This window comes from Corythoichthys intestinalis, chromosome 7, assembly GCF_030265065.1.
Source record: "Corythoichthys intestinalis isolate RoL2023-P3 chromosome 7, ASM3026506v1, whole genome shotgun sequence".
Lineage (NCBI taxonomy): Eukaryota > Metazoa > Chordata > Actinopteri > Syngnathiformes > Syngnathidae > Corythoichthys > Corythoichthys intestinalis.
Window position 1 is genome coordinate 30,426,586 of NC_080401.1, and position 27,715 is coordinate 30,454,300.

The window sequence follows — 27,715 nt, forward strand, 5'->3', positions numbered from 1 at the left end:
GGCGTTGTATCGCGTAAAAAGTCGCGCAAACAGTAGCCCCCGCCCCCTTTCCCTGTCGTGGACGCGCATATAGGTGTTGGTTTACGTGCGCGCTCCCGTCGCGATGACGTCAACTGCCCGGATCTCGTCTTGTGTCTCTCAAACGTTGTGACGTGTGTTGTGGAAATGGCCGAGGAGAGACGGAGGGACCTACCCGCAAGACAATGTGAAGCTCTTTAACTCCGCCGAACAAACCACGAGTTTCGAAGGTCGCCCTGAGCTAGTTCCGACTAACCGACGAGCGAATCCCTAACGCCCCGGCCGGACCAGCGCCTTTTCTTCCCCCTCCGGGGAGGGGGCGCCCAGCGAGCGAGAGAGGCAGCCGCCATGGAGGACATTAACTCGAATATCAACGCCGACTTGGAGGTGCGGAAGCTCCAGGACTTGGTCAAGCAGCTGGAGAAGCAGAACGAGCAGCTCCGAGGTCGTTCGGCGATGATGTCGGCGGCCCACCACCGACCCCACAGCGCCGGCTACGAGTCCCTGTCGTCGTCGTCGTCCTCGCTGTTATCGGGGGGCGACATGGCCCCCGGGGTGGGGTTCGGCTACAGCGACCTGTTGCAGAACCGTCGCTGCCGGAGCCCACGGCTCTCCTACGACGGCGTCAGCTTTCGGAGGCCGTTCGAAGGCGAGGGCGCCTCGGCAGCCACCTCCGGCTCGGCCCGGAACTCGCGCTGTTCGGAAGACGACAACGACGACCGCGAGACCTCCATCCTGGATCAAGTGGACGTTCTGAACCTGGAGGACATGGACTGTCTGCACGAAGACGACGACAGCTGGTAAGTGGAAGGATTGTGGGTTGCAGCTGTCCGTGAACGCACCGTGAGCCTGACATCCCTTGGTTTAACACGACCGCCGTTGTGAAACCTGTTGTTTTTGGATCAGATGAAACCGGTAAGGGTCCAAAGTTTTTCTTTCTTAGGGAAACTTTTCAAATGAATTTTATTAAAGCACTTAAAACCAAGCATGAATAAAATCTATCATTTTTAAATCATAGGGTTGTGCCAATCACATATTAGTCTGAGTCACCTGATTTTGAGGATCTGCCAAAATCGAGTACCAATCTGTAGGCAAGGCAAGGCAAATTTATTTATATAGCACAATTCAACACAAGGCAATTCAAAGTGTTTTACATCACATGAAGATCATAAAAATCACATTTAAATCAATACAACGTAAAAACCAAGACAAAAGATCGCCTTTAATCACAAATAGAATAAAAATAAATAAATAAAAATAAAACAGAAATAAAAATAAAACAAAAACTACTACTACTAATAATAATTGAAATCAGCAATGGAGATAAGCACAAGAGGAATAGAAAGCAGGTAGATTGAAATATATAGCCAGTTATGGAGACCTGTACCTCGGAAATGTATTAAGGAGAAAGAAAAGCACAAAATGTAAAATATTTTCATAATTCAGACACGATCCCTCTTGCATGATGCTATAAATCGTAAACTTCTACCAACAGTAACGTGTTCATTCCCATTTCCGCTGTTTCCAGCTATGTTGGGAAGTTTTTTATTATTTATTTCCTTTTACATCTTGATCATCCTATGTCTTAGTTGTTGCTTTGTAACCATTAAAAAGATATAAAGCAGTAAACAAAAAAATAATATACTGTCATGAACGATATTATTGCCACTCCTGGAATTTTTCCAGAAAATACACAATTTCTCACAGAAATTAATGCAATTACAAATGTTTTCAGTATGAATGTGTCTATTTCTTGGATGTGCTTTGGAGAAACACACACAAAAAAAAGCTGAAAAGATAAGCTAAAATCAACTCAGTTTTAGACATCCTTCGGAAAAAATAACAGAAAGCAATCATTTCCTATAAAAATCAACAAGTTTCGTGCACTTCTGAGATGGAATTTTGGACACCTTCTTATTCGAACTGTTCCAGGTCTCTCTGATTTAAAGGGTGCCTTCATGGAGCAGCAATTTTGAGATTTCTGTATAGGTGTTCAATTTTGATCCGGACTCATCGATGGCCACCTCAGGATTCTCCAGCGTTTTGTCTCCAACCATTTCTTGGTGCTATTTGAGGTATGTTTTGGTCATTTTGCTGTTGGAACACCCATGACCTCTGATGCAGACCCAGTTTTCTGACACTACACCCAACATTGCGGCCCAAAACAATTTATAGTCTCCAGGTTTCATGATTCCTTCCACACTGTCAAGGCACCTAGTACCAGAAAAAAGAATGAGGCCTACAAAGAAAAGAACACAGTGCCTATAGTCAAACATTGTGGAGGTCCAATGATGTTTTGGGGTTGTTTTGCTGCCTCTGGCACTGGGTACCTTGACAATGTACGAGGGGTCATGAAATCCGGTGACTATCAAACTGTTTTGGGTCGCAATGTAGGATGTCGTGTCAGAAAACTGAGTCTGTGTCAGTGGTCATGGGTGTTCCAACGGCACAATGACCCAAAACGTGCCTCAAATAGCACCAAGAAATCGTTGGAGACAAAATGCTGGAGAATTCTGAGGTGGCCATTGATGAGTCCGTATCAAAATCCCATTGAACACCTATTGAGAGATCTCAAAATTTCTGTTGCAAGAAGGCACCCTTCAAATCTGAGAGACCTGGAACACTTTGCAAAAGAAGAGTGGTCCAAAATTCCATCTGAGAGGTGCATGAAACTTGTTGATGGTTATAGGAAGCGATTGCTTTCTGGTATTTGTTGTAAAGGATGTGCAACCAAATATTGAGTTGAGGGTGACAACAATTTTGTCCAGCCCATTTTTTTGCATTCTGTGTAAAATTGTGTACATTTTGGCTTCTTTTCAGCTTTTTTGTGTCCTTCCAAAAATAAATACATTCATACTGAAAACATTTGTAATTGCATTAATGTCTGGGTGAAATTGTGTATTTCCTGGAAAAATTCCAGGGGTGCCAATAATTTTGTCCATGACTATATTGAAAACACAATCTTTTTCACCTAATTTTGATTCTCTGAAAATGATGTGATCGGGCCCCATTTCGTTTCTTGTGATCAGCACCGAAGAACTGTATTCGTGAAGATGAATGTAACTGCCTGAAATGAAATGAGCAGGAAAAAAAAAAAAACGGAAGTAAAAAAAAATTTGAGGTCGAAGCAAAAAAAAAAAAAAAATTTCTTTACATCGAAGGAAACAAAAAAATTTTTTTTTTGTCACATTGAGGCAATTTTTTTTTAATCAAAAAAAAAGGGAAAAAAAAAGTTAACATCGAAGCAAAAAAAAAAAATCTTGGAAGATAATAACGAAACGAACGTCCTCTTTTCTTACATGGAGTCCGTGTTCTCTGCATTTGCTGGACATTCATCGGTAACCATGTAGCTGTCCGAAGTATAGCAATTGGTTGCTAATTAAGTATTTCCGACGAAAATGTTCGGTTGAGTTTAAGACTCGCTTCAAATGTCTTCTGCTGTTTTGGAAACAGTGCTTAATATCAAGAATTGAGCTTATGTCATCATATTTTAGGCCTATTTCAAAGTAAAACTCAATTAACCTGCCCCACGGGTGAACACGCTCCATTGTTGCCATTGTTTGCCTGGAAATTGAACCACACAATCCACAATTAAAATAGCAGAATTCTGGTTTTTTTGTAATTATTTTTTTCTTTTCTTTCCTTTTTTTTTTTTTTTTTTTTTTTTTTTTTTTTGCTTCAAAGTAAAAAAAAAAATGCTTCGATTAAAAAAAAGTTGCTACAAGGAAAAAGTTTTTTTTGCTCCGAGGTAAAAAACAACTTTTTTTGTTTTGTTTTTTACTTCCGTGTCACTTTTTTTTTTTTTTACGTCAACTTTTTTTTTCCCCCTCTCTGTCTTTTTTTTCCTCTTCCATGTCCTCTTAGAGGCTCTGTAGGAACACACAGGGACTAGTACAAAACAAACTTTTTGTTTCTTTTCACGATAACCTTGTACAGCTTGATTATTTGGTTGCTTTATAGCCCTTAAAAACGACTATAAAACCTGACCATTTTCACCCGATTCTGATCTTCTAAAAATGATGTGATTGGGGTGGATTCCCGATCCTGTGATCGTATTGGTGAATAGTATATTGGTAAATGGTATATTACTCCGATCTGAATTTAGCTCGCCCAATTGATGTTAATGGTTGTCCCAATCACATGTTTTTGCACTCGTTGGAGTCCGAGTCACCTGAATTTGGCCAATACGGAGGCCCCGAACGGCAGCTCTCCCAGTTCAAATGGATTGGACGTCTATCGTCGTCACTGGAACATGAAACATGATCATTCACTGCCAGGACTTTCACTTAAAATAGATTGGCCGTCCTAAAATTTTCCTGTCATAAAGTGACATCATCATGCTAAAATAAAAAATTAGCCCAACACAAAATGACTTACTAATTACGGCTTGTTTTAAACAATCACTTCTTTTGGCTTGTTCCAGCAGCGCCTCAGTGACCGAGAACTGTTTTCCAGCCCTGCAGCCATGGTTACATTCCTACTCAAAATTCCCCTTAGCCAAACAAATTCACGAGTCAGCTGAGTTTTCCAGCGAAAAAATGTGATTAAATACGAGTCTTAGTATCAAATTAATGTAGGATTGTCCTGAAACGTGCACAATTGATGAAAATCCATGATATAGAGAAAGGAATGTAGATGTATTTCCTGGGGATCTCATCACAGGATGTTTCTTTATTTAAGTCAATATTCTGTGGTCTGTTTTCTGGGTGTGATCTGGTATTAACCGTCTCCTTTAATCTGGCTATTATCCGCAAATTGAATTTCGGATAATCTCTTCAACTTCTGCCTCGTCTTACTTGAAAAGTCGTGTTGAGGAAGATCTCGCCTTTCATCACAAGGGACTTCCTGTAACGACTGCGAGCTGACAGCTGCTGACTATAATTCGTCTTAGGAATGGAGACTCCCCTTTCTTCTTGTGCTGTTGTTTAAAAGGGTCCTGACACCCCTTTTGTGTTTGAAACAAAAAGAAAAAGCTCTTCTATTTGAGGAGGGTGTCTTTGAATCAGGATTTTCCCATTTATACATTCTTCAAGTTGAACTTTTGTGTGTTTTCCAGGCTGTATGAGGCCAAGCTGAACAGCCCCCTTCAAAAGGCGCTGAGCCCCATGGTGTGGTGCCGCCAGGCTCTGGACAACCCCAGTCCGGACATGGAGCTAGCTAAGCGTTCCCTCATCCACAGACTGGATCTCACGATGTCAGGTAAGCCTCGGCGTGTGTCCGCCGTTACTATTGTGCGCTTTGACCGGGGCTAAATATAGTGTGCCCCTCAACTTGGAGGTTGGAGGGGGAGGCACGCCTACAAGTGGCTAAACTGAGACTTTCCATTTTGATGGAGGTATGCGTCATGTGACTGTTGTGGTGGAGTTTCGACAGTGGTGCTTTGCATTACAAGTGGCCATATTTAAGGAATTATTACAGTTATTAGCTGTCACTGGGTTAAAGTGTTTTAGCATTCATTTTATGTATGGGTGAATTGAATTCTGAACTTCTGAGTAAATCACTCAAAGAAACACTTCGTAATGTTTTAGTTTTGGCGATTTTAACGGCGCCAGTGGACAAAAGCGGTAGTGTTTTGCCTTAAGGAAGACTGCGGTTACCATGAGGACCGATGCCGCATTTCCCATGAGAACCAGCGCACACCCGCAAAGTGTCGTAAAATCATCAGTCAATCAAAAATCAATCTCCCGGTCGCCTGCAGATGGATTAAACAACATTTATGTTTCCAGCGGCTGTGTGAAGCATGAATACGTTTTTGAATGCGAAAAAATATTTCAGATTGAAAAATTTGCATTTGAACACTTAATTTTTCATTGAAAAACTTTTCTTTGATTGAAGCAATCCTTTTTGTGTTTGGGCTATTTATGGGTAGGACATTTGTGTCTAAATCATTGAATCCCCCAAAAAGTTGCTTCAATCAAAAAAAATATTTTCAATCAAAGAAAAACATCATTTGAAAAATGAAATTGCCCTCACCTTTTTTTTTTTTTTTTTAAATTATATGCAAAGCAAATGACCGTCTAAGGTGCGTTACATGATCTGTTCGAAAAATAATTTTGACCAATTATAAATATATTTTTTTGTTCATTTCATTCATTTTTGTTGCAGTTTTATTGCTTTCCAACTTTTATATATATAGGAAAGTCAATTTCATGCAATGACACTTTTTGGCCACCAGCGGGGGCCTGCCCCCCCTTAAAATCCGCTTAATGGGTAACCAAGAAAAACTCATCGATAGCCGATTCATTTCACCAGACGGCCAGTTAGGCGGTTAGGCTGTTTCTCTATATACGTTGCTGGGCGTACTTATGTGCTCGTGGAACGTCGGACTGAGCACTGTTCCATTCCTAAATGCGCATTTTGAGATCGGCTCTCTGTCACATGATCTGTGGAGCATTTGATTGCCTGGACATCCACTACAATGAGACGCGTCCGAAATACAGTGTATTAGGGCTGGGCGATACAGCCTTAAGCACATATCACGATAAATTGAGCAGATTTACCTCGATAACAATAAATGACGATAAATTCACCCAAGCAGACTGTTATATAATTTGAAAATCTGAATCAGTGCATGAAATACAGATTAATGTATTAATGTAATCGCTTTCTATAAGCGATCAAATAGGAGAGGAAAAACAACGGCTGCGTTATTGCCCACACTGTAAACTGCCTTTTTTTTTAGTTACATCCTTTGCTGATCGTCAATATAAAAACATAGCACAACAAAGATAATTCACTGTATGAGAAAAAAATACATGGCGTCTCAAATAAACTTGATTTACTTCATTATTGTGTTATCATTCAATACGTTTTCATGAGCGCCATTTTGTCCAGTGACGTCAGATTGAAACAACTTGGAAGTTGGGGTAGCTATTTTTTCTCCGACTGCGCGACTTGGACCTCCCAGTTCGAGTGGCGTTCCAATGATATTTTCCTACTCGAAGGTCGGAAAAGTCCGACATCCCACTTTTCTGGAACGCAGCAATAATTGCTAGATGCAGTCCGAGACCAATCCACTCATTAAGTTCAGCTGTTTCGACAAATTTAGAGCCGCTATCCGACTCCATCACGTTCATTTGTACCGTTAACCGCTAGCGTTAGCCACTAGCGTTAGCCTGTGGCTGGGCTACCAGTAGAAAGCATTGAAAGCATCCTGTTTGGAAATCGTGAGAACAAGGGAGGACAGCGGGTGAAAGCCCGTCTGGGTGCCGCCAAGAGTCTATTTAATGTCAGGTGAAAGTTTGGCGAACCTCCCTTAAGCAACACTCCATCACGTTTGCTTGTAGCGTTAGCCGCTAGCGTTAGCCTACCGGGCTCGTTTGTTTGGCTTCCTGATAACCACGTGACTCCATCCGTTAGCACACTGTCTGCTTTCTTAAAGGGGAATGAACATAGCTGAACAACAAAGAGTCAAAGCGGGATGAAAAGACTATATTTTCTTGTTTTATTAAATTACCGAATTTACCGTCATGGTCAAAATGACGTCGGTCATCGTAAAGAATTTCGGTACCGGTAAATTTTCGGTTTACCGCTCTGCTCTACAGTGTATTTTTATTTATTCAGCTACCTTTTGAGATAACATAACATCCATGCTTCATAGTCGGGACAGAGTACTTTTCTTTTAAAGATGGGCACTAATACCTTTAAGCACATGTGTAGTTCTCCAATAAATTTGAAATAATAATGCTACCTTATTTGTATCAAATTAGATTTTACAAGACAAAACTTGACATCAGCCTAAACACAGTATGCTGCTGACTGATGACTAAGGCTCCAAATAACGGCCTATGAGCTCATCCTCAGAGGTGTGGAAGTCAGCTCACGTCACCCTCAGGGAGACTCATCCCTCGTGTCGCCACCTATTCCACAAAACGCAAGCACACACTCCTCCACATGCGCTAGCTTAAACAAGCGCCTGGAAACGCTGTTGCTATGCACGTCAGGCACGGGAATGTGGAGGCCGTGGGGAAGCCGGGATCTGTTTATTCTACACAAACCAGGCACATGCACACACCCAGAGAGCCAGGCCTCAGAGTTGCATAACTCCAGGGAGGAGACGTGTTGGAGATAATTGCCACAGTCGAACCTCGAGGGTGTGAGTCGATACTTGTTTTGCGCGAACATTCTCTCTAATATTCCTAACTGTCATATACGGTGTGTGCTGAAACATGAAACTAAATAAAAGTAGACTCATACTGATTACCTTTTGAGGACGCCTGGCAGCCACACAATTGGAATTATTTGCTTTGCTCTTTTTATACAATAAAGTACTATCAAGTGTGGTCATATAGTTGACCCTTGCATACATATTTGTGGTTTGTTTTATATATTTTAAATGTAAAATGAACAAAAAACAGTATATTTGTTTTTAGGGAAAACCAACCACTAATGGTGCTTTATTGCTTTATTCAAGAATTTTTGGGCTTAAAAAATATCATGACCATCAATTACCTTTTTCACAAAAGAAGCAACAAGGTATGGAGGACCAGTCCAGGAGTGCAAAAATTAAATAAATAAATACACAGTTAAATACATTATTAAATGTGTCATTAAAATGCTTCAATTTCAATATTTATTTCCATATTAATTTATTTCGATTTTTATTTATTCCAAATTATATTTTATTTCAATTTTTATCTATATATTTCACTTTTTATTTATTTCAATTTATATTTATTTCAGTTTTTATTTAAATATTTCAACATTTATTTCAATTTTATTTATTTTATCATTTATTTGAACATTAATTTATTTCTACATTTATTTATTTCAATTTTTATTGAATTATTTCCATTTTTATTTAATTATTTTTAACACTATTTCATCATGTATTTATTTATTTCAATTTTTATGTATTTCATGATTTATTCATTTCAACATTTATTTAAATTTGTATTCATTTCATTCTTGAAGTCTCTTGCGATAAACCGCTGTGTTTTGTAAGCCACAGGCTCAGGGTCCGAATTTCCTGCGTCAACGTGTTCTGCTAAGTATAACATATCCATTATTAAATCCCAAGAAAGCTCATGCAGAACCTCAGCAATCGCTGCCACGCTGCCATGTTGGGAAGGAAGGAGCAATAGCTTGACTTCAGAGCCATGTAGTTTGACTCCCTCAACTCAAACCCCACCAAGTTCACGCCCACCCACGGAGTTTGATGAGCCAATGACAGATAAAATATTTCATGTGGTGTAAGGGGAACAAGAGTGCAAGAAATAAATAAATGTTGAAATAAATAAATAAATTGGAATTAATTAATCAATGTTAAAATAATTATTTGTTGAAATAAATTTATATTGGAATACATAAATAAATAAAAATGGAAATACATGTTGAAATAATTAAATAAAAATTGAAATAAATGAATATAAATTGAAATAAATACATAAAAAGTGAAATACTTGAATAAAAACTGAAATATATGTTTGGCGGAAAACACAGACAAGGCTGAAAAAGCAGTTTTTGCTCTTGCACTCCTCTTTACAAAAAACTGCTGTATTTTCAGCCAAAGCAACTGTTGTGTTTGATAGAACAATATGTGTATATGCTGCCATAGCAGATTCATGGCGCATAAAGCCCCCTAACTATTTTTTATTTGTCCGTTTTACCCGGAAAACCCCCGTTTGCAGACGTTGCGCAACCGCTTTTGTTTCAACCCAGCCATAAAACGAAAGTAATTAATTATATTTATGATTCAAAATGTCTGTCGTTTTTAACTTAGAATCATTAATTGATGTCTCATATTTCGTTTTAAAAAAAGAAAACGACTTTAAAAAATTATTCATTCACATATTTTTAACTTTTAAACAAATTATTTCACAATGAAATGGTGCCTGTAAAAAAGTCACGGATATCTACCTCATAATAACTAACACTTAATTGTTTTTAAAAAAAATTTTTTTTATTACTGTCTCATTTTCTCCGATATGTTAGATGATAAATAATCGATCCAAACAAAAAAAATGAAAAAACGTTTAAAAGGGTAAATATATGAAAAAGAAAATCTTGACCACTCCTTGATGTCTGCGATTTCTGCATCGCGACTCTTGTTATATTACCATGTTTCACCCATAAAAACCCCCAAAAATCCAGCTGTGGCCATTCACAGCGGAGTCTTGACACTCAGTTATACATGTGACATAAGAGTTTTTGGATCGAAACAAGGTAAGTACGCGATAATATCTTTTTAAAGTCATGGCGTCTGTAATTCTGCTCTCGCGTGCTCTCACCTCCAGATAGGGTTATGCTGTTTAAAAAAACTTTTTTTTTTTTTAAATGCCCTCCTGTTCAAAATTTTTCTTCCCCCAGAAAATTGAGATTTTAAGCTTTCCCATGATTTTGAATTTAGCTAAATTTCAAAATTGTCCCATATGTGTGATACATCATGGGAAAGCTTAAAATCTCAATTTTCTGGGGGAAGAAAAAATTTGAACAGGAGGGCATTTAAAAAAAAAAAAAAAAAAAAAAACCTAAACCCTAACTTAAGGTGAGATCATGAGAGAGCATAATTAAAGATAACCATGATTTTAACGAGATATTATCGCATACTAACTTCATTTCCTTTACAAAAACTCCATGTATCATGTATTACCGAGTGTCAAGACACAGCTGCGAATGGCCGCAGCAGGACTTTTTAGGGATTTTATGGGTGAAACACGGTAATACAACAAGGGTTGCAATGGAGAAATTGCAGACATCAAGGAGTGGTCGAGATTTTCTTTTTCAAATATTTACCCTTGGATCGATTATTTATCATCTAAAATATCGGGGAAAATGCGACAGTAACAAAAAAAAAAATACAATTAAGCGATATTTATGAGGTAGATATCTGTGACCTATTTACGGAGATAGTTTTTTTCATTGTGACGTAATTTGTTTAAAAGGTAAAAATATGCAAGTGAATAATTTTTTAAAAGTTGTTTTTTTAAACTAAATATTAGACATCAATTAATGATTCTAAGCTAAAAATGATAAACATTTCAAATAATAAATATAATTACTTTCTTTTCATGGCTGGGTTGAAACAAAAGCGGTTGTTAAACGGGGGTCACCAAGGTCAAACGGACAAATAAAAAATAGTTCGGGGGCTAAATGCACCATGAAACTTCTATGGCAGCATATAAACATATTGTTCTATCCAACACAACAGTTCTTTTGGTTTAAAATACAGTTTATTTTAAAGAGGGGTGCAAGAGCAGAAACTGCTTTTTCAGCCTTGTCTGTGATTTCCGCCATATATGGAAATTGAAATAATACAAATTGAAATACATAAATATTGAAATAAAAGACTTTTAATGACACATTTAATGATTTGTGTATTTATTGAATTTTTGTACTCCTGGCCCTCCATAACAGGTTAGCTCACGCCCCCCCCCCCCAAAATTTGGAAAAGTGCACAAAATACAAGCTAAAGAATTCGCAATTTATTAAAAACTAAATTAATAAAATTCAAATGAATATACATTGGTGAAGACTGCAAGTAACACGCTGAAGGTTTTTTTTTTTTCATCGTATTTAACTTGGTTCATGCCATTGATGGTGATAGACATCCAATTCATTTAAACCGGGAAGACTGGCTTTGAATGCTAATGTTTCAGTGCCATTGACGGCATTGGATGTCCAATCCATTTTGACTGGGAGGGTTTATTCATTCACACCTTCCTGTCAAATGGATTGGACGTCTGGTGCAGTCAGTGTGTTAAATGGGTGCTCTGTAAAGTTAAAAAAAATAAAAAATATTTAAAAAATCATAATGCATGAAGAGGTAAACCGCTAGATTTACACTCTTAAGCCCATCCACAAATGGTGGCCTCCTTTCCTTTGTGTCTGACTTAACAACAAAAGTAGCACTGAGCCGAGCTCCTCCGTCCAGTCGCTTCAGGCGTTTCTTGTCCTTGTGTGGCGTGACCGCGTAAACAGCCACGCGTTCTCCGAAGCGACACCCATCACGGCTGATTCGTAAATTCCTCGGACAACTGGTCTTGTTGGCTGGCAGTTTGTATGAGGACGCCCCTGCCTCTGTGAGCTACTACTGTGAAACTTAAATTCTAGTGTACAATCCATCCCAAATGGCTTACCTACTGTTGAATTTCAGGTTAAATCAGTGCATGTTTCTTCATTTTCTTTTTAAATGTGAATCTCGAGATTTAATTCTACTAGTAATAACTTTCAATGGCGCTTCAGGAAATCAACAGTTCATTCAGTATAGAGCATGAAAGCAAGGACGAGAACAGGACGTGCTCATAGTCTGCAATCGACCTTATGACTGGAGAGCTCACACTCGCCCGCATTGTGTCGTCGCTTGAATGCGTTCTATTGAAAGGCGCCCACCATTCGCTTTAATGGAGCCCGCAGCAGACTGCGAGCAAACACTGTCCGTGTTGTTGTTGCGCCGCACAGAAGTGAAGATGTTGGAGTGTGTCTGAGGAATTTGCTCCATATGATAATAAACTGAGTGTCCGTGTACTTACAGCAAACAAGCGCCGCAGCCTGTACGGGAGCTGCTACAACCAGCAGGGGAGTTACGGAAGCCCGTACAGCCCCAATGCTGCCAACAGTCCCTACAGCAGCGGTTTCAACTCCCCATGCTCCACACCCAGCAAGGTGCCCGTCGTCAGGCAGCCACTAATGCCTGGTAACGCAGGTAATGCCATAGAAACGCCACAAAGTTTTTAATACAAACTTGAAACTATAACACTGACCTTAAATCCTTGTTGGAGACCTGACCTTGAAACCTGAACTCTAGATGATAAATGGACTGTACATAGAAACATTATTTTGAAGTCTTAGTTAGCTAGTCCTAACACTAGCTTGAAAGATTATTTTTAAAGCATTGTTTGGAAAACAGTTCGAGATGCAAAATACAATTCAGTAATCGGACATTAATCGATTTTCAAATAAATTGACAAGTATAAATTAATATGTTTAATGTTTCCAAAATGTTTTTAACTTAAAATGATCAAAAATTCTTTAAAAAAAAAAAAAAGCCGATTAAAGTCAGTTATCTCTCATTTCTATAGTACTTTGTGAAATGAAGACTGTTTACACTGGGCAAAAACATGAAGATTACCGTAATTTTCGGACTTTAAGCCGCTACTTTTTTCCTTCATTTTAAATCCTGCGGCTTATAGTCCAATGCGGCTTATTTATTGATTTAATTTAAAAAAAAATTTTTTTTTTTTAAATTAACAGGTAACACTGTGTTTGACAGGGGCATCATAAGATCGTCATTATTATGACATGACACTATAATAGGCATTACTGAATGCTTGTGAGAGATTAAGTGTCATTCGGCAAATTATGTCACTAATTCCATTTATGTCCAGCTCGGATCTTTTACATCCATTCAAAAATGAGATAATTTACCGCATGACACCAAATGAAATTAATCGGGTCAGATCACGTAATTTTCAAAGTATCAGAATCGGCAAAAAAATATCGGATATGCCTTTTCTAAATATATATATATATATATATATATATATATATATATATATATATATATTTTCTTTTTAATTAAATCATTTTGTAATTGTATTTAACGTTACAGACAAAATGTCTTACACTCATCCAGAGTCTTTAGTTTTTGCTTAAAGTAGGGCTATCAAATTTATCGCATTAACGGCGGTAATTAATTTTTAAAAAATCAATCACGTTAAAATACTTGACGCAATTAACGTATGCGCTGCACGACCCACTCACGTATTGTCGCGTTAAATCTATTATGGTGCCGTTTTACCTATATATAGGGCTAAAGGCAGCGTAAAATGAGTAGAGTGGATTTTGGCAGTCTTTGGAACCTTTTTTTAATTGGTTAAAGCCTAACAATCCCTCTCTCAAAAGTTACAAATATCGTGGGAAGCAATGTGGGGAAGAAAGGTAGTAGTTGATCTTTTTCTTAGCACCCTATGTTAATTCCCAACGCAGAGAAGATATATCAATTGGTGCCACTACGCACAGTCATGGTTGCACTTCCCATCATGCATTTGGGCAGAAGAGTTAAATGGCTACAGTATCATTTACTGAAAGCTCAACAAATACACTAGATGGCAATATTTAGTCACAATATACAAAGTCACATTTATCCTTTAAGAATTACAAATCTTTCTATCTGTGGATCCCTCTAACGGAAAGAATGTTAATAATGTAAATTCCATCTTGATTTATTGTCATAATAAACAAATACAGTACTTATGTACTGTATGTTGAATGTATATATTCGTCCGAGTTTTATTCATTTTTTTCTTAATGCATTGCCAAAATGTATATGATCGGGAAAAATTATCGGGAATGATTGGAATTGAATCGGGAGCAAAAAAAAGCAATCGGATTGGGAAATATCGGGATCGGCAGATACTCAAACTAAAACGATAGGGAGCAAAAAAAACATGATCGGAACAACCCTAGAAATTAATGATCATGACAGTGTCTTGTCATAATAATAATTGTCTAATAACAGTCTTATTGCTCCACTGTCAAATAAAGTGTTACCAAATACCATAACTATCAATTAATGAAACAACTGGAACAGTAACTGAAGAAATGATTACCATAATTTTCGCACTATAAGCCGCTACATTTTTTTCCTCATTTTGAATCCTGTGGCTTACAGTCCCGTGCGGCTTTTTGTTGATTTTTTTGGGTTAATAGGTAACGCTTTATTTCACATTGGTGTCATAAGACTGTCATAAAACCATCAAAATTATGACATGACACTATCATGGGCATTACTAAATGCTTATGAGTTATGACAGATGTCATTAAGTGTCATCCGGCAAATTATGTTACTAACTCCATTTATGTCCAGCTCGGACTTTTACATCCATTCAAAAGTGAGATAATTTGCCGCATGACACTAAATGACATCTGTTATAAACATTCATTGATGCTCATGACAGTGTTGTGTCATAATTATAATTGTCTAATAAGTCTTATTGCGCCACTGTCAAATAAAGTGTTACCAAATACCATAACTAGCAATTAATGAAACAACTGGAACAGCAACTGAAGAAATAATTAGCACACAACATGAATACTGATTGTTATTTACATCTGTAGCGCTGCAATGCATGCTAGGAGGCATGTTGGACAACAACAGTGTTGACAGCAGGTGGCAGCAGAGGTTGACTGTCTCCCCATAGGGAGCAGTGATGGCCAAATGAAGCTTCTTGAAGCAATGTAGCATTGTAGCCAATTAGTTCAAAGCGTCATGGTGGTTCATTTGGTCTTATGATAGTCGTATGATGCCACTGTCAAATAAAGTGTTACCGATTAATATCTTTTGGTGTAAATATCCCATAAAACAGTGAGAATAGCCACGGCTTATCTATCAACAAATGTAGTTTTGGTGTCAAATTTGGTGGGTAGCGGCTAATAGTCAGGTGCGTCTTATAGTGTGAAAATTACGGTAAATTCTTTTGGTTTAAGTTTGAAAACTGCTTCGTTTTTGGGTGTGGAATCCAAAACTGTCCTCGGTTTTTCTCTACAGCTTACTTATGTTGTTACTACATGCACACAACTAGCCATGTCCTTTGTAAAAACGTATTAACATTGCAGTCATGAGTGTTTTATACGTCATTGAATTTCTCTTAAAAACATGCTCATTTGTTAAGCTAATTTTCGGCAATAGATGGGGCCTAGTAGCTGTCTTTGAGGACTACAAACAAATAACTAACAAACTGAATGGAATGTGTTGTAACCAACAATTCAATTAATTAATTCAATAAATAAATTAACTAATTCAACCCCAGCTAACTCGAAGATTAAGCCTAATGTCAAAAACTTTGAACTTCCCCTTTAAGGACATTGTTAGGGTTTCAAAAGTATGTTATTATACCGGTAGTATTTTTCTAACCGTGGTTCGTGTCTTGTCCTTGTTTGTTGCTACTATAAAGTAACGGAAGCTTTCATTCAATTCATATTCAATATTTCCCACTCAGCCCACCAGCGCAACATGGCGACGGAAAGAAACCCGCCCGCCATCAGCCCACAGTCATCGGCCGACAGCGAGCTGAGCACTTCGGAAATGGACGACGACTCGGTGGGCTCTTCCACCACCTACAAGCTCAACAACGTCAATGACGTGCAGATTCTGGCACGCATGCAGGAAGAGAGTAAGTGGCGCTACCCGTGCGCTGAACGGATGCCGCCAAACAGCGGCTAATTGGGTTGTGACAATACATCGATAGGGTGATATCTGCTCATACTTGGGGTTATGGGTTATCGATATGCTCCTAAGAATCAATATATCGTTTAAGAAGGTGTCACTGTTTAATAAATGAATCAGCAAATTGCTACGGAAATTCTGCATGACAAAAGTGTCTAAGTTAACTCATTGGCTGCAATTGACGCCGCTAGACATCCAATCCATTTAGAGTGTGAGAGGCGAATGAAAGGCTGCCCCCCCCAGTGTATTCTCGTTCAAATTTCTTTCAAATGTTGCCTTTTCCTGTTGACTTTGACGTTGAAGAATGAAACTCATTTCCTTTCACACAGATCCTTTTTTGTTTTCATGTCTTCATTCTTATTTTATTGTCACATCCTTACCTCACATACTAATTTCATGGTGTAGAATGACAAATTATTTGCACAGTCTGTAGGTCTGTTATAATTCCTCATACCGTGAGTACCTTCCACTGAGCAAACCAGTTTCTCCTCCCATTAGATAGAGAGCTAGCAGTTGAAAGATATGGAATAAAGCCTATAAATTGGAGGCAAACCAGTCCAAACCTAGTCAAAAACAACTATTTGCCTTTAGTCAGTGTATGCAAAGAGTGTGTAACCTTCGCCAAACCCCTTAGACTGACTCACCGAACCCCAGGGGTGCGATTGAACCCAGGTTAAGTGCCCTGGTTTAGAGATATTGTTGTCCTCAAAATTGTTTATCCTAGATTTTTAGGGTTTGTAACTCATTGGGCTGGCATTCGCAATGCTAGACGTCCAATCTATTTGGACTGGGAAGGGCGAATAAACATTCTTTGCCACTCCCACTGAAAATGGATTGGACCTCTAGCACCGTGAATGGCACTAAAAGATGAGCATTCACACGTTGATTTCCCAACCCGTGTATTGATAATTGTTGTATTGCTATATCGTAAGATATTCATTATCGAGCCTTGTATCAAAAATCATATCTTATTGTGAGGCACTCTGTTTCCCACCCGTAGCAGCTAACGTGCACATTTTCAGGTCTGAGACAGGACTACGCCGCCTCAGCCTCCCGCCGTAGCTCGGGTTCGTCCTGCCACTCGCTACGTCGCGGCGGCTTCAGCGACCAGGAGCTGGACGCGCACAGTTTGGAAGACGACGAAGAAGCGGCAGCGCACCCTGCTTTCCGTCTGCCCGTCAGCCGCTTCAGTCCATCACCACGACATTCGCCGCGAGCATCTCCGCGCGACTCTCCGCGATCGCGCTCCCCGGACTACGGCCGCGCCTCGCCGCAGCCCACCGTCGGACGCCTTCAGCAGCCGCGTCGCTCATTGCAAGGCCACACCGGGCAGACTGACACGGTCAAAAACGAAGGTTAGTTTGCACGATCGTGGCATTAAACATGTCTTTAGCCGTTTCCTGAACTCTTTCTTCCTGTGCAGAAAAGCTGCGTCGTAGTCTCCCCAACCTCACACGCTCCAACGCCACAGAGACCATCAAGAACAACCGAGGATGCGAATCCAACATTCAGATGCCAAATGGAGGCTCGCCCAGACACTACAGCCAATCAGCTTGTGAGTAGCAAACACACAAAACTCCTGCATGTTTGTATGAACTCCTTCCTGGCAAACTTTCTTCTTTAAACATCTTTTAGCAACCTCAAGCCTTTTAGGGCACTGGTGTTAAACTGTTTTTAGCAGGGGCCACATTGTTTCCCGAGTAGGGCGGCCATTAACCGACTAATAAATTATCAAATTGATGGTCAACTACTTTGATAGTTGATAACTTAATTTGAGAGATTGTTAACCTAAAATTTGTACGAATCCTCTTTTCAGCCTTTTTATAGAATTTTTTTTTTTTTTACCACAGCTGTTTAATTTTTGTTTTAAATATGTACTCTTTGTAAATATTTAAAACAAAAAAATATTTTTTTAATCAAGAAAAGGTTAGGAAAATTCTCTATTGTTTTTTTCTTTTTTATTCATTTAATTTTTTAATAAACAAATAAAATGGGGGAAACTGAATATTTGCTTCATTTTTTTAAGTGAAAAAGGAAAACCATTAAATATTCTCTTTTTATATTTTGCTGTATGTATTTTTTTTATTCATTTACATTTTTTTAATAAAAAAAGAGGGAAAACTAAATATTCACTGCTTCATTTTTTAATCGGGAAAACAAAGGTAAAAATTATCTTTTTTTTTTGTACCTTTTTTGAAAAATATTTATTTGAGATAGAAGGGACAAAAGCAATGGAGGGCTACAGAAAAATTATTTTAGCAAGAAACATAAGTCAATGTACACAATTTGCTTTCGTGGGCTACACAAAATGATGTGGCGGGCTGGATCTATGACTCACGTATCAGGCATGAAAATCTCTCACCTTTCGGCAAAATTCGCCGTTTTGAAGTCAGAAAGGATGACCTACGTGAATCGTGTAGATCAGAGGAGGACATTTTTAAGGAGGGTGGGGGTCGGGTGTAGGCAAGTGCCGGTTACCTTCATGGTTTACCATGCTATGAAAACGTCGCGGTTACAAAACTAAAAATTTCCGTCATACAGTAGTACGTATTCGTTATTTTTCATGTGTCAAAAATGCAGCCAGAAGTGGCTTGGCGCGGCAGCGCTTACCCCTTCCCTTGTTTGATGCTGCGTGTGTCAGTGACGCTATTCCAGCACACCCAAAAACAAACACTCCAAACACAAGGCGTACTTTCATTCAATTTATTGATCTCTCAAATCGTGGTAACTGAAATATACCAAATGAATACATTTAAAACGTTGTACAATCGTATTTTTCCACGTGTGAGTAGCTTCAACAGTTTAGCTTCATGAAAAAAGTTCGCCAAAAACAAAACACACATTTTCCTTTCAAATTCAATACACAAAGTTACTAAAAACTTACAAAGACGAATGATAGGCAAGGCTTAGCTAGGAGAGCAACTTCATTGAGGTTAATCACAGCCGCTGAGAGAGAAACAAGTTTGAATGCGGGGGGGAGCGTCAGAGATCGCTAATTGCGACAGATAATCTTGTCCTAAGCACAGATTCACGTTCGCTGGACAAGGGGAGGTCTCACTCCCAATTTTTTTTAGATGAATGCATATGCCAGCATATTGAATTTGGTGAGGAATGGTTTCAATCGTTTTCATATTTTGCGGTATGACAAAGTTACTGCCGTTCGTTGCAGCTTGCGTTGAACACTGCCAGAGCTAGCCAAATCTCCGGTGAAAAAATAGCTCCCGTTGAAGTTAGCGTCAAGCTTGTGTATATAACGGCAATATAAAAGCAGCGTTGTCAGTAACGCGTTATGTGAGTAATGCGTAACTCTAATCTGATTACTTTCTTTCAGTAAAGAGCAATCCAACGCGTTCATTTTTCTAAATCAGTAATCTGATTAAAGTTACTTTCCTTGATGCCTGTGCGTTACTATTTTGTTATTGCTCCATAATGTATGTAGAATGAAGAATACTGTAGTCATGGGAGTGACATCATATGTCACATTTTCTAATCGGGGATGGAAAAAAAACGGGTCACATGTTGCGTGAGCAGTGAGTGCTGGGAGTTTGCGGCCAAAACAACATAGCCTTACTCCCTCGCCAGGATGAAATGAAATAGGCAGGAGATATACTACAAACGGCTGCATTTGCACACTGGAAACACAGCCATTACTTCACATTTTTGTCCAGTAAAGATGACAAAAATATCTCCGTGCGCTGCGAACTTTGCGCTGGCTCAAAAAGACTGTCGCCCGCTCAAAGCATCCAATTCAAGCACCACTTGGAATTACAGCACAACATGTAACAAGACAGCCAGGACTTTTTGATACTGCTCGTGCTCAATCCTCGGTTCAAGCTCAGTTGTTGTTGAAGGTTTTGAAAGCTTAGGTTTAAAGAAATTCTAAATATCCATCTTGCCTCCTCAGCTGTAGTTTTGGCTAAGCAAAGCAAACGGCTGTCTCTAAGGTGTTATAATCACATGATCTGTTCGAAAAATAATTTGGACCCATGATGAAATACTTTGAAGGATTCTTGTCCATTTCATTCATTTTTGTTGTTTGTTTTATTGCTCTCAAACTTTTATAGACAACATTTTGATGGCCATATTCAATGGTCTTTATTTTAAAGGGGAAGTTCAGAATTTTTTACATGAGGCTTAATCTTTGAGTTAGCCAGGGTTTAATTAGTCGTTGGAGTTGATTTGAACAAATTCTGTGCAGTTTGCCAGTTATTTGTTAGTTTCAGGGCTCTGGAGTGGCAAAGCTCGCGCGAGTCAATGGTGGTTGAAATCAACTCCTTCAACTAATTAAACCCCCGCTGACTCGAATATTAAGCCTTATGTGAAAAATTAAAATAGGTGAATTCGCCTCATGTAGGACGTTTCGCTGACAGAGGACATTTTGGCAGAACGCTGGAACATATTTCCTCCACACCCTTCTCACCTTTTTAACCCCTGACCCATTTTCATGCCTGACGTATTTATCGCTGTTCAATTGGATTTTGCGTCTATTGCGGCACTGAAATGCTATCACAATCTTTCTCTGTGAGGTTTTTGGAAGTACTTGGAGCGATTACAGCACCCCCCCATAAGAGCTCCATGTAATGTAATCCTGAAACATGGGATGAAGTTAACAGAATCGCTGATAATCCGATCGCTCTTAATCCGTCTATCAGTTACAAGTGGCAAAGCAAGAGGTCAAAGGGCAAGCTGCACTATATTAAACATGCTTCTATCTTGTCAGGGGTTTTAAAGCTTCATCTTGAGCAAAATGCTTCCTGTGGAAACCTTCATTTAACGCTGCAAATCCTAGAATGCTTTGGCTTTGGCATGGGTGCCGATTCCCTCCTGGGCAGGCAAATGCTTGGCTGCGGCGCCCTCTATAGGCATGCGAGCACATTGCAAAACCGGCCTCTCAGCGTGATAGTGACGCAAATGTGTGTGTGTGTGTGTGTGTCTACAGCAGCACCTCAGATCCCGAGACACTCCACCCCCAAAACCCAACAGCACCTCCAAAGCCCGACGGCCCGGCGAGGTAACGGGCTCAAGCCAGTACTCAATATGGTGGTTCATAGAAGTTTCATTATTAAGGAACCTAATTAGGGGTGTGACAAAATATCGAAATGTTGATATATCGTGATACTTTGTATCCCAAAAGGTTATCGATATGCTCCTGCAAGAATCGAGATATCATTTTAAAAAGGTGCCAATGTCTACAAACAAAAAAAAGGAACCAACAAATTGCTACCAAAATCTTCCACCATAATAGCTATAATAGTGTCTCAGTTAACTCTAAGGCTGCCTTGACGGTGCTCGACACCCAATCCATTTAGAAACCAGAGCATTAACGGTCATTCTGTCAGGTTTTAAGGGCATTTATACATACCTGTCAACCCGAGGCCGTTGGCAATCTTACAAATAGTGACGTATGCCCTTACAAATTGGTGACTAATCTTACAGCGTTGTATATAGCGTGCAATTAGAAACAAAAATAAAACTCAATTTTTAAAATAATATGAATTTATTGGTAATATTGTAACATATAACCTGGTGCAACCAAAGAACAATCAATATCTTCAGCTACATCATGATTACTAAAATTTAACTGTCACTTTTGGTATAATTGTATGTAGCACTTTTGGCAATTTCTATTGTGTCTTGATGGCTGCACTTCATCTCGCAAATCAGTTTGACTTGAAGGTAGTTTGTTAGTGTGTCCAATTATAAATTAAAAAGGTCAATCGCCGTCAATAGCAGACAATGAGCTTATGGCTCCGTATTGTGATTTGGTGGAGATTTGAACTCAAAACGATTCTCACCAACAGTCTTCTTTGTTCGTGTCTGTAACTAACAATCAATCTTCCACCACAAAGGAACCGAGTTGCTTTGGATCAATACCGCACGTCTCAGGAGCTTTTAACTCAACCGACCTTTTGTTGTCTATTTTGTTTGTTGTCCTGGCGCAGTACCGCTCTCGTGTTGCTTCGGCGATGAAGGTGACTTCAGTGAGTATTTCACTGACGGCTTGCCTCTCTTGTTGTTCTGTTGTTGTGTGACCGTGTTACGCATCTCATTCTCTCCGCATTTGAACTATGAGTGCAAATTGAGAGGAATTCATGTAAATATTGTAAATTAGAATGATAGGTTAAATCTTTTTTCATGGCTCAACATTGTAAACATGGTGTTTTTTGTTTCCGACATCTTTCACGCTTGCATCTTGAATTTCCGTTATTTTTTCTCATGCCAATGTTTAGCGTAAATAATGTCACATCCTTTTTGAGACTATTCAACGGTTTCTCGCAGTTCCGCCATCAAGCAAGCTGCGAACACCGGCCGCACCCTCGCCACTGGCCTTGAGGCAGCCCGTCAAAACCGCCGTGGGCGCCAACCCCGTCGCCACACCAGGGCGCTCGCTGGTTCCGCCCCGTAGTGGCCTGCCCCGCCCCAGTGCCCCGGCGGGCAGTGGAGCAGGAGGGGGCATCCCTTTACCTCGCAGCAAGTTGGCACAGCCTGTGCGAAGGTGCGAAAATTCTTTGTGAATATTTACATTTGTTAGTTTTTGGCCTTTTCTTTCCAGTGCCATTTTTTAAAATTCGAGTTGACGCTTTAACACTCTGAATCAAGTTGCATCTGTGTAAATCTTGGTGGTCAAAACTACTAATTTATTTTGAAAATTATATGTTGTCTGTGCTGTATTTTCATGTAGCACTAGAACAACAGCACTTATTTTTTTTCTGTGTAATCTTTGGTGCCCATTTATTAGGATTTGCCCGCTGCCATTATTGACTAATCGACAACTAATTCAATATCAGATTGGTTATTAATTATTCTTATAGTCAAATAATTGCTTAGAGACCTTTATTTACCTAATAACGGTCCAAATTATCCTTCAAGCCTTTTAACTGTAAATATTCTCCTTATTTGTGTTGTCTTCAATGAAAACCGATTCCACTATGCAAAGCAATTTTTATTGTTTTAGATGTGATTGTCGTTTCTTACTAAATTTTGGGTTCGGAAGCCAAGACTAATGTCTCTCACAGTGTTGTTTTTGGCAGCCCTTTCAATTTTTGTCTCAGTGTTTTGGATGAAAATACTTGTTGGTCTTAATAATATTTTAGTTATTTCAAAATGTGTTAGTCTAGTTTAAGTTAATGAAAACTCAGAAAAATTTCGTCTAGTTTTAGTCAATAATTCTCAAAAGTTTTAGTCCGTGAATGAATAAATAAATAATAATAAAAAAAATAAAAAAAAAAGGTTTCCAACAATTTCGAATGAACATTGACAGGCGAGCACATAATTGTAGTCTCGAATGACAGCTACGTTTTCATGATAATACACACTCAGCAGGAAAACCGCACATTATTTGCAATTATTTAAAATCACCTGGACGCCACGAACTGTATGTAAAAAGTTTTCCTAGAGTGTAAGACGACACCGTGCTAATGCTAATGCGAATGTTATGCTAGCACAAACGCTATGCTAGCGCTACAAGCTATTTTAATGTCTCTCAGCACAGACCTTTAAAGGCTAAAGCAACATGGCATAGCCAAGATAAGAAAAAAAAACTTACCGTGCAGCATCTGACACGTTTCACAAAAGGAGCCTGGAATGGGCACACATGGTCACGCACATGTGTGTGTGTGTGGGGGGGGGCGTTTTAGGCGCAGGAGCACACGAGCAAACACTGGTAAGATGCGTGCTAACTACACATACGATAAGAAAATATCACACATTGTGAACTTATGACGGAAACTATGGTGAATTTTTATCTCGATCTCGTCTCGTCAAACGATAACTGCCATCCATCTCGTTATGTTTTAGTCTCGCAAGACACGTTTTTAGCTGACGAAAACAAAATGGGTCTCTCATTTTAAATAGAGCCTCACCATTTTCTTAAAAAAAAAAAAAAAAATTAACAATTCTGTACTTAACATACTGTACGTGCTTATTTTATTAAAAAATGTAAGATTGATGTCCATTGGAATATAAAAGAAACAGGCATGACTGCAATGTTTAAAAATAATATGGTTTTAAAAAAAAATATGGGTAGTTATGTAAATTTATTAACAACATGTTAAATAAGCAAAGTTTGGAGAAAAAAATTTGACCTGATAGAGAAAAATGGAGATCATTTTTGTATTCCACACCCAAAAAAATATGTCCGACATAAAACAACTGATTTTTCTAAAATTATTGTTGCCCAGTGTTAACTTCAGTATTGTTAATAACGGTGTTGCAGTATAACGGCGTTTCTAACAGCGTTATGTTTTTCAGTGGTGACTAATCTAATTAATTACTTTTCCCATCTTTACAACGCCGTAACCGTTACAAAGGATGTGAAGGGGCGTGTTACTACAGTTTGGTTGAATGAACCGCGAGCTGTCTGATTTTGTCACAGCTTCCTGGGAGAGAGCAGAGCGGGAAGGCGGGGGGGTTACACCATTGCAAATGAGATGATGATTGGCTAGGTGGCTCAGAGCGTCAGTATGACATTCACGTTCTCGTTAACATTAGCATTTAGAGTGGTGAGCCTCATCTTAAACTCTCGGGCAATTTTTTTTTCTTTCCACTATTTATTATTATGTACCTTTTTTCTCCTGAGTGTGCATTCTGATCACCAAGTAAGCGTTGTCCTTGAAGATGCTACAGTATAATAATTTGTTTTTTATTACCAAAAATAGCCACTTGCCCTAAACCTTTCTTGAATAACGTATGCATGAACCTCGTGTGATGTTTTTGAATTAAAACGACTAGAGCCAAAGATAGGAGAGGCAAAAGATTCAGAGCCTCACCTGCATATTGAAAAATATATATTTCTTAGGGGTGTGATGATACACACAAGTCACGGTTCAGTACGTAGTTTGGGTTCGGGGGTCACGTTTCGGTGCGGGTTCAGGAAAAAACAAGTTGTTGTTTTTTTCCTCAGCATTTGAAAGTTAGTCTGTATACCATATTACACTGCAATTAAAAAAATATATGTATAAAGTGTGCCCTACATGTTTTTTATTTAATTTTTTTTGAATGAAAAAAAATCTGTTCAATCAGTTAATATAAACATCTTTGCTGTGAAAGATGTTATAGAATGTGTAATGTAATAATGTGTAGAACATGAAAAGTAACATCAGTTACTTTGCTAAGTAACTAATTACTCCTACAATGACTTAACCGAGTTAACTAACGCAAATGCTTTTTGGGAGAAGTAATTTGTAACTGTAACTAATTTCTTTTTTAAAGTAAGATTAACAACACAGGTTAATTTATTAATGAATCCAAATAAGATGCTTGCAAACATCTTTTTTTTTACGTTGGAAAACAATTATATAGAGCCTGGCTACATAGTATTTAGTAAAAAAAAAAAATTTAATCAGTTTGTTGTTTTTTGGTTTCCAATGCATATTTACTAATGAAATAGTGTAATATAACAGTAAAAACATGTGAATTTATATATTAAGCGATTACCATTATTAAAATAATCAGTTAGGGACGCCCCTAGTTAGAAGTGCCTGTAATTTTTGAAGTTATTCAAATAGAATCTGGAAGTTATTCTAGTAGCTGGGTTGAGTACTTCGTACTACTTCGTCACTGTTGGACATGTACAAGACCTGAATCACTATCACAAGCCCAACATTTGAGTTTTAGTTTTTTTGAGTGAATAAAAACTCCAAAATGAGAAAACCAAAACGTACTTTAAAGCTTCACCATCTCCAAAAATGCATATTTTTGGCTCTGAGGCACACGTCTTCAGTTGTTAAAGTGATTTCTTGAACAAAATACTTTCATCTACAATTTGATTTCATGATTTTTATAACCCAGTTTTATTACTCTCGCATTTTCCAGAAGTCTACCGGCTCCTCGCGTCTACAGCGGCACCAGAGACAACCTGAGGGAAAGCTACTAGTCCAACAGAGGGCGCTCCACTCAAACCGTCAATCTCGGAGTCCCACCGCATGGCACTTTATCTACCTGGATGATGCTGAACTGTTACCAGGAATGTTGTAACAAGTAAATCAAAAAAATATATAAACGATTCAAAAATTTGTCCAGCGAGGCCGACGAGAACGCCAAAGAACAAATGCGGCCTTCTCTAAAATGGACACCGCAAGAGAAAACTCGCTTTGATGACAACACTGAGTGTCCTTTGTCAGAAACTTCGGTGAGCTTCCGCAAAACAAAACAAAAAACGGCGAGAAACCTCAGCGAAAAACGTCAGCAAGCATCCTTCGCGATGGAAGCCATACTAACTCATTGTCTGCCACTGATGGCCATGATGTCCAATCCATGTGGACCTCCCAGTCCACATGGATTGGATGTCTATAGCCATTAACAGCAGACAGTTTGTGGAAAAAGTTTCCTCATGTAAGAAAAAAAGCACCAAGAAAAAAATGCACAAATTTATTTATTGAAACGATTAGAAAAAGACGTGACATATCCGTATCAGTATTTTCTTTTGTTCGAATGTTTTATAATGTTTTGAACCTTAATTTGCATAGCTAACGCTCCAAAGCATTTTTTACATTTCCAAAGGCTCTACTTGCAGTTTTTTTTTTTCATAATAAGATCATGAAGTGCTTTGATTATGTTGGTTTCAGTGAAGGTGTCAAACTCTGGCACTGACGCCACGATGCGCCTTCCTTGACAGCCTAGATTGTTTTACTGACATTGGCCAAAGTCAGCCATTTTGGCTAACAAAAAGCGCAAGGAGGCCTTTCGTTAGCTTGTGCCAATTTTGGATTTTTGTTTTTGCATTTTAGCCAATGAACATAGAAGGAGTCACGTTATGGAAATTTAATTCGCTGCCAGCGCAGACAGCAATTTTGGGAATTTTGAATGATGTCAAGACCCACAGACTTCTGTGATTTATATAGCAAATGAAAGCATCGTCTTCTTTCACAATTAAGGAAAAATAATTCTACCTTCCGTTTTTTAGTAATCCACAGCAGATCATGAGTTCATCAAAATGTCGTGATTTCTTTCAAAGTCCATGAAAAATTCAAAATTGTGGCAGTTGTGTGTCGCTAAAGCTGTACACAAGAGCCATCACTCCCTGTGTAAAACTCAAATTTACGTGCATATCTGTCGATGGCAGTGAATATGTTTTTAATGAAAGAGGGGAAAAAAACATGTATCCGAATGATTCTATTGTGTGCCAGTGTTGGTACTTATTGGTGTGGTGGTTCGTTTATCAACTAGTGCCTCTGATTTTAAAGTCTCATATTATAATTTTGTATTTTTTTTGGTGCCAATTTAGTTTTGCAAAGCTTTTAATTTGCCTGCCTGCCTATTTTTGTAATGGAAATGACATTTGTTATAATTTTTTTGAGGAAGACAAAAAAGTTTGAATGCGCTTTGATATTTATATCTATTGTATAAATTAAAAGTTATTTATTCAAAAGAGGGGAAAAGGTGAAGTTAGAATGTTGCAAAAAAAGCAAAAGAGCACACCTTTTGTGTAACAGTTTTTTTTTGTTATTTGACCTTTTTTAAAAGCCACAAACATGACATGAGTTGTGTTTTCCTGTGTCAAGCCACATTTCAAATAAAAGTGCTAAAATCGTA

The 27,715-nt window shown here is 38.5% G+C and overlaps 1 protein-coding gene across 4 annotated transcripts; it reads left to right on the forward strand.

Moving 5' to 3' along the window:
• Positions 1-26: 26 nt before the first annotated feature.
• slain2 (SLAIN motif family, member 2) lies at positions 27-27,715 on the forward strand. 4 transcript variants are annotated; one of them, XM_057841305.1, is made up of 10 exons: positions 27-818; positions 5,075-5,217; positions 12,491-12,661; positions 15,957-16,130; positions 17,206-17,538; positions 17,607-17,738; positions 21,123-21,194; positions 22,126-22,164; positions 22,463-22,679; positions 25,997-27,715. In XM_057841305.1, the coding sequence occupies exons 1-10, from the start codon at positions 367-369 to the stop codon at positions 26,055-26,057; spliced, it is 1,794 nt and encodes a 597-aa protein (XP_057697288.1). In that variant the 5' UTR covers positions 27-366; the 3' UTR covers positions 26,058-27,715. The 4 variants fall into 4 exon arrangements, with proteins under 4 accessions (XP_057697288.1, XP_057697290.1, XP_057697289.1 ...); XM_057841307.1 differs by lacking the exon at positions 21,123-21,194; XM_057841306.1 differs by lacking the exon at positions 22,126-22,164 and having other exon boundaries at positions 30-818.

Bases quoted from the DNA above. Each gene is read 5' to 3' on its own strand.
- slain2 (XM_057841305.1), top strand. From the start codon at position 367: ATGGAGGACATTAACTCGAATATCAACGCCGACTTGGAGGTGCGGAAG. The intron at 17,739-21,122 runs GTGAGTAGCAAA...GTGTGTCTACAG, and splicing joins ACACTACAGCCAATCAGCTT to CAGCACCTCAGATCCCGAGA. The intron at 22,165-22,462 runs GTGAGTATTTCA...GGTTTCTCGCAG, and splicing joins CGGCGATGAAGGTGACTTCA to TTCCGCCATCAAGCAAGCTG.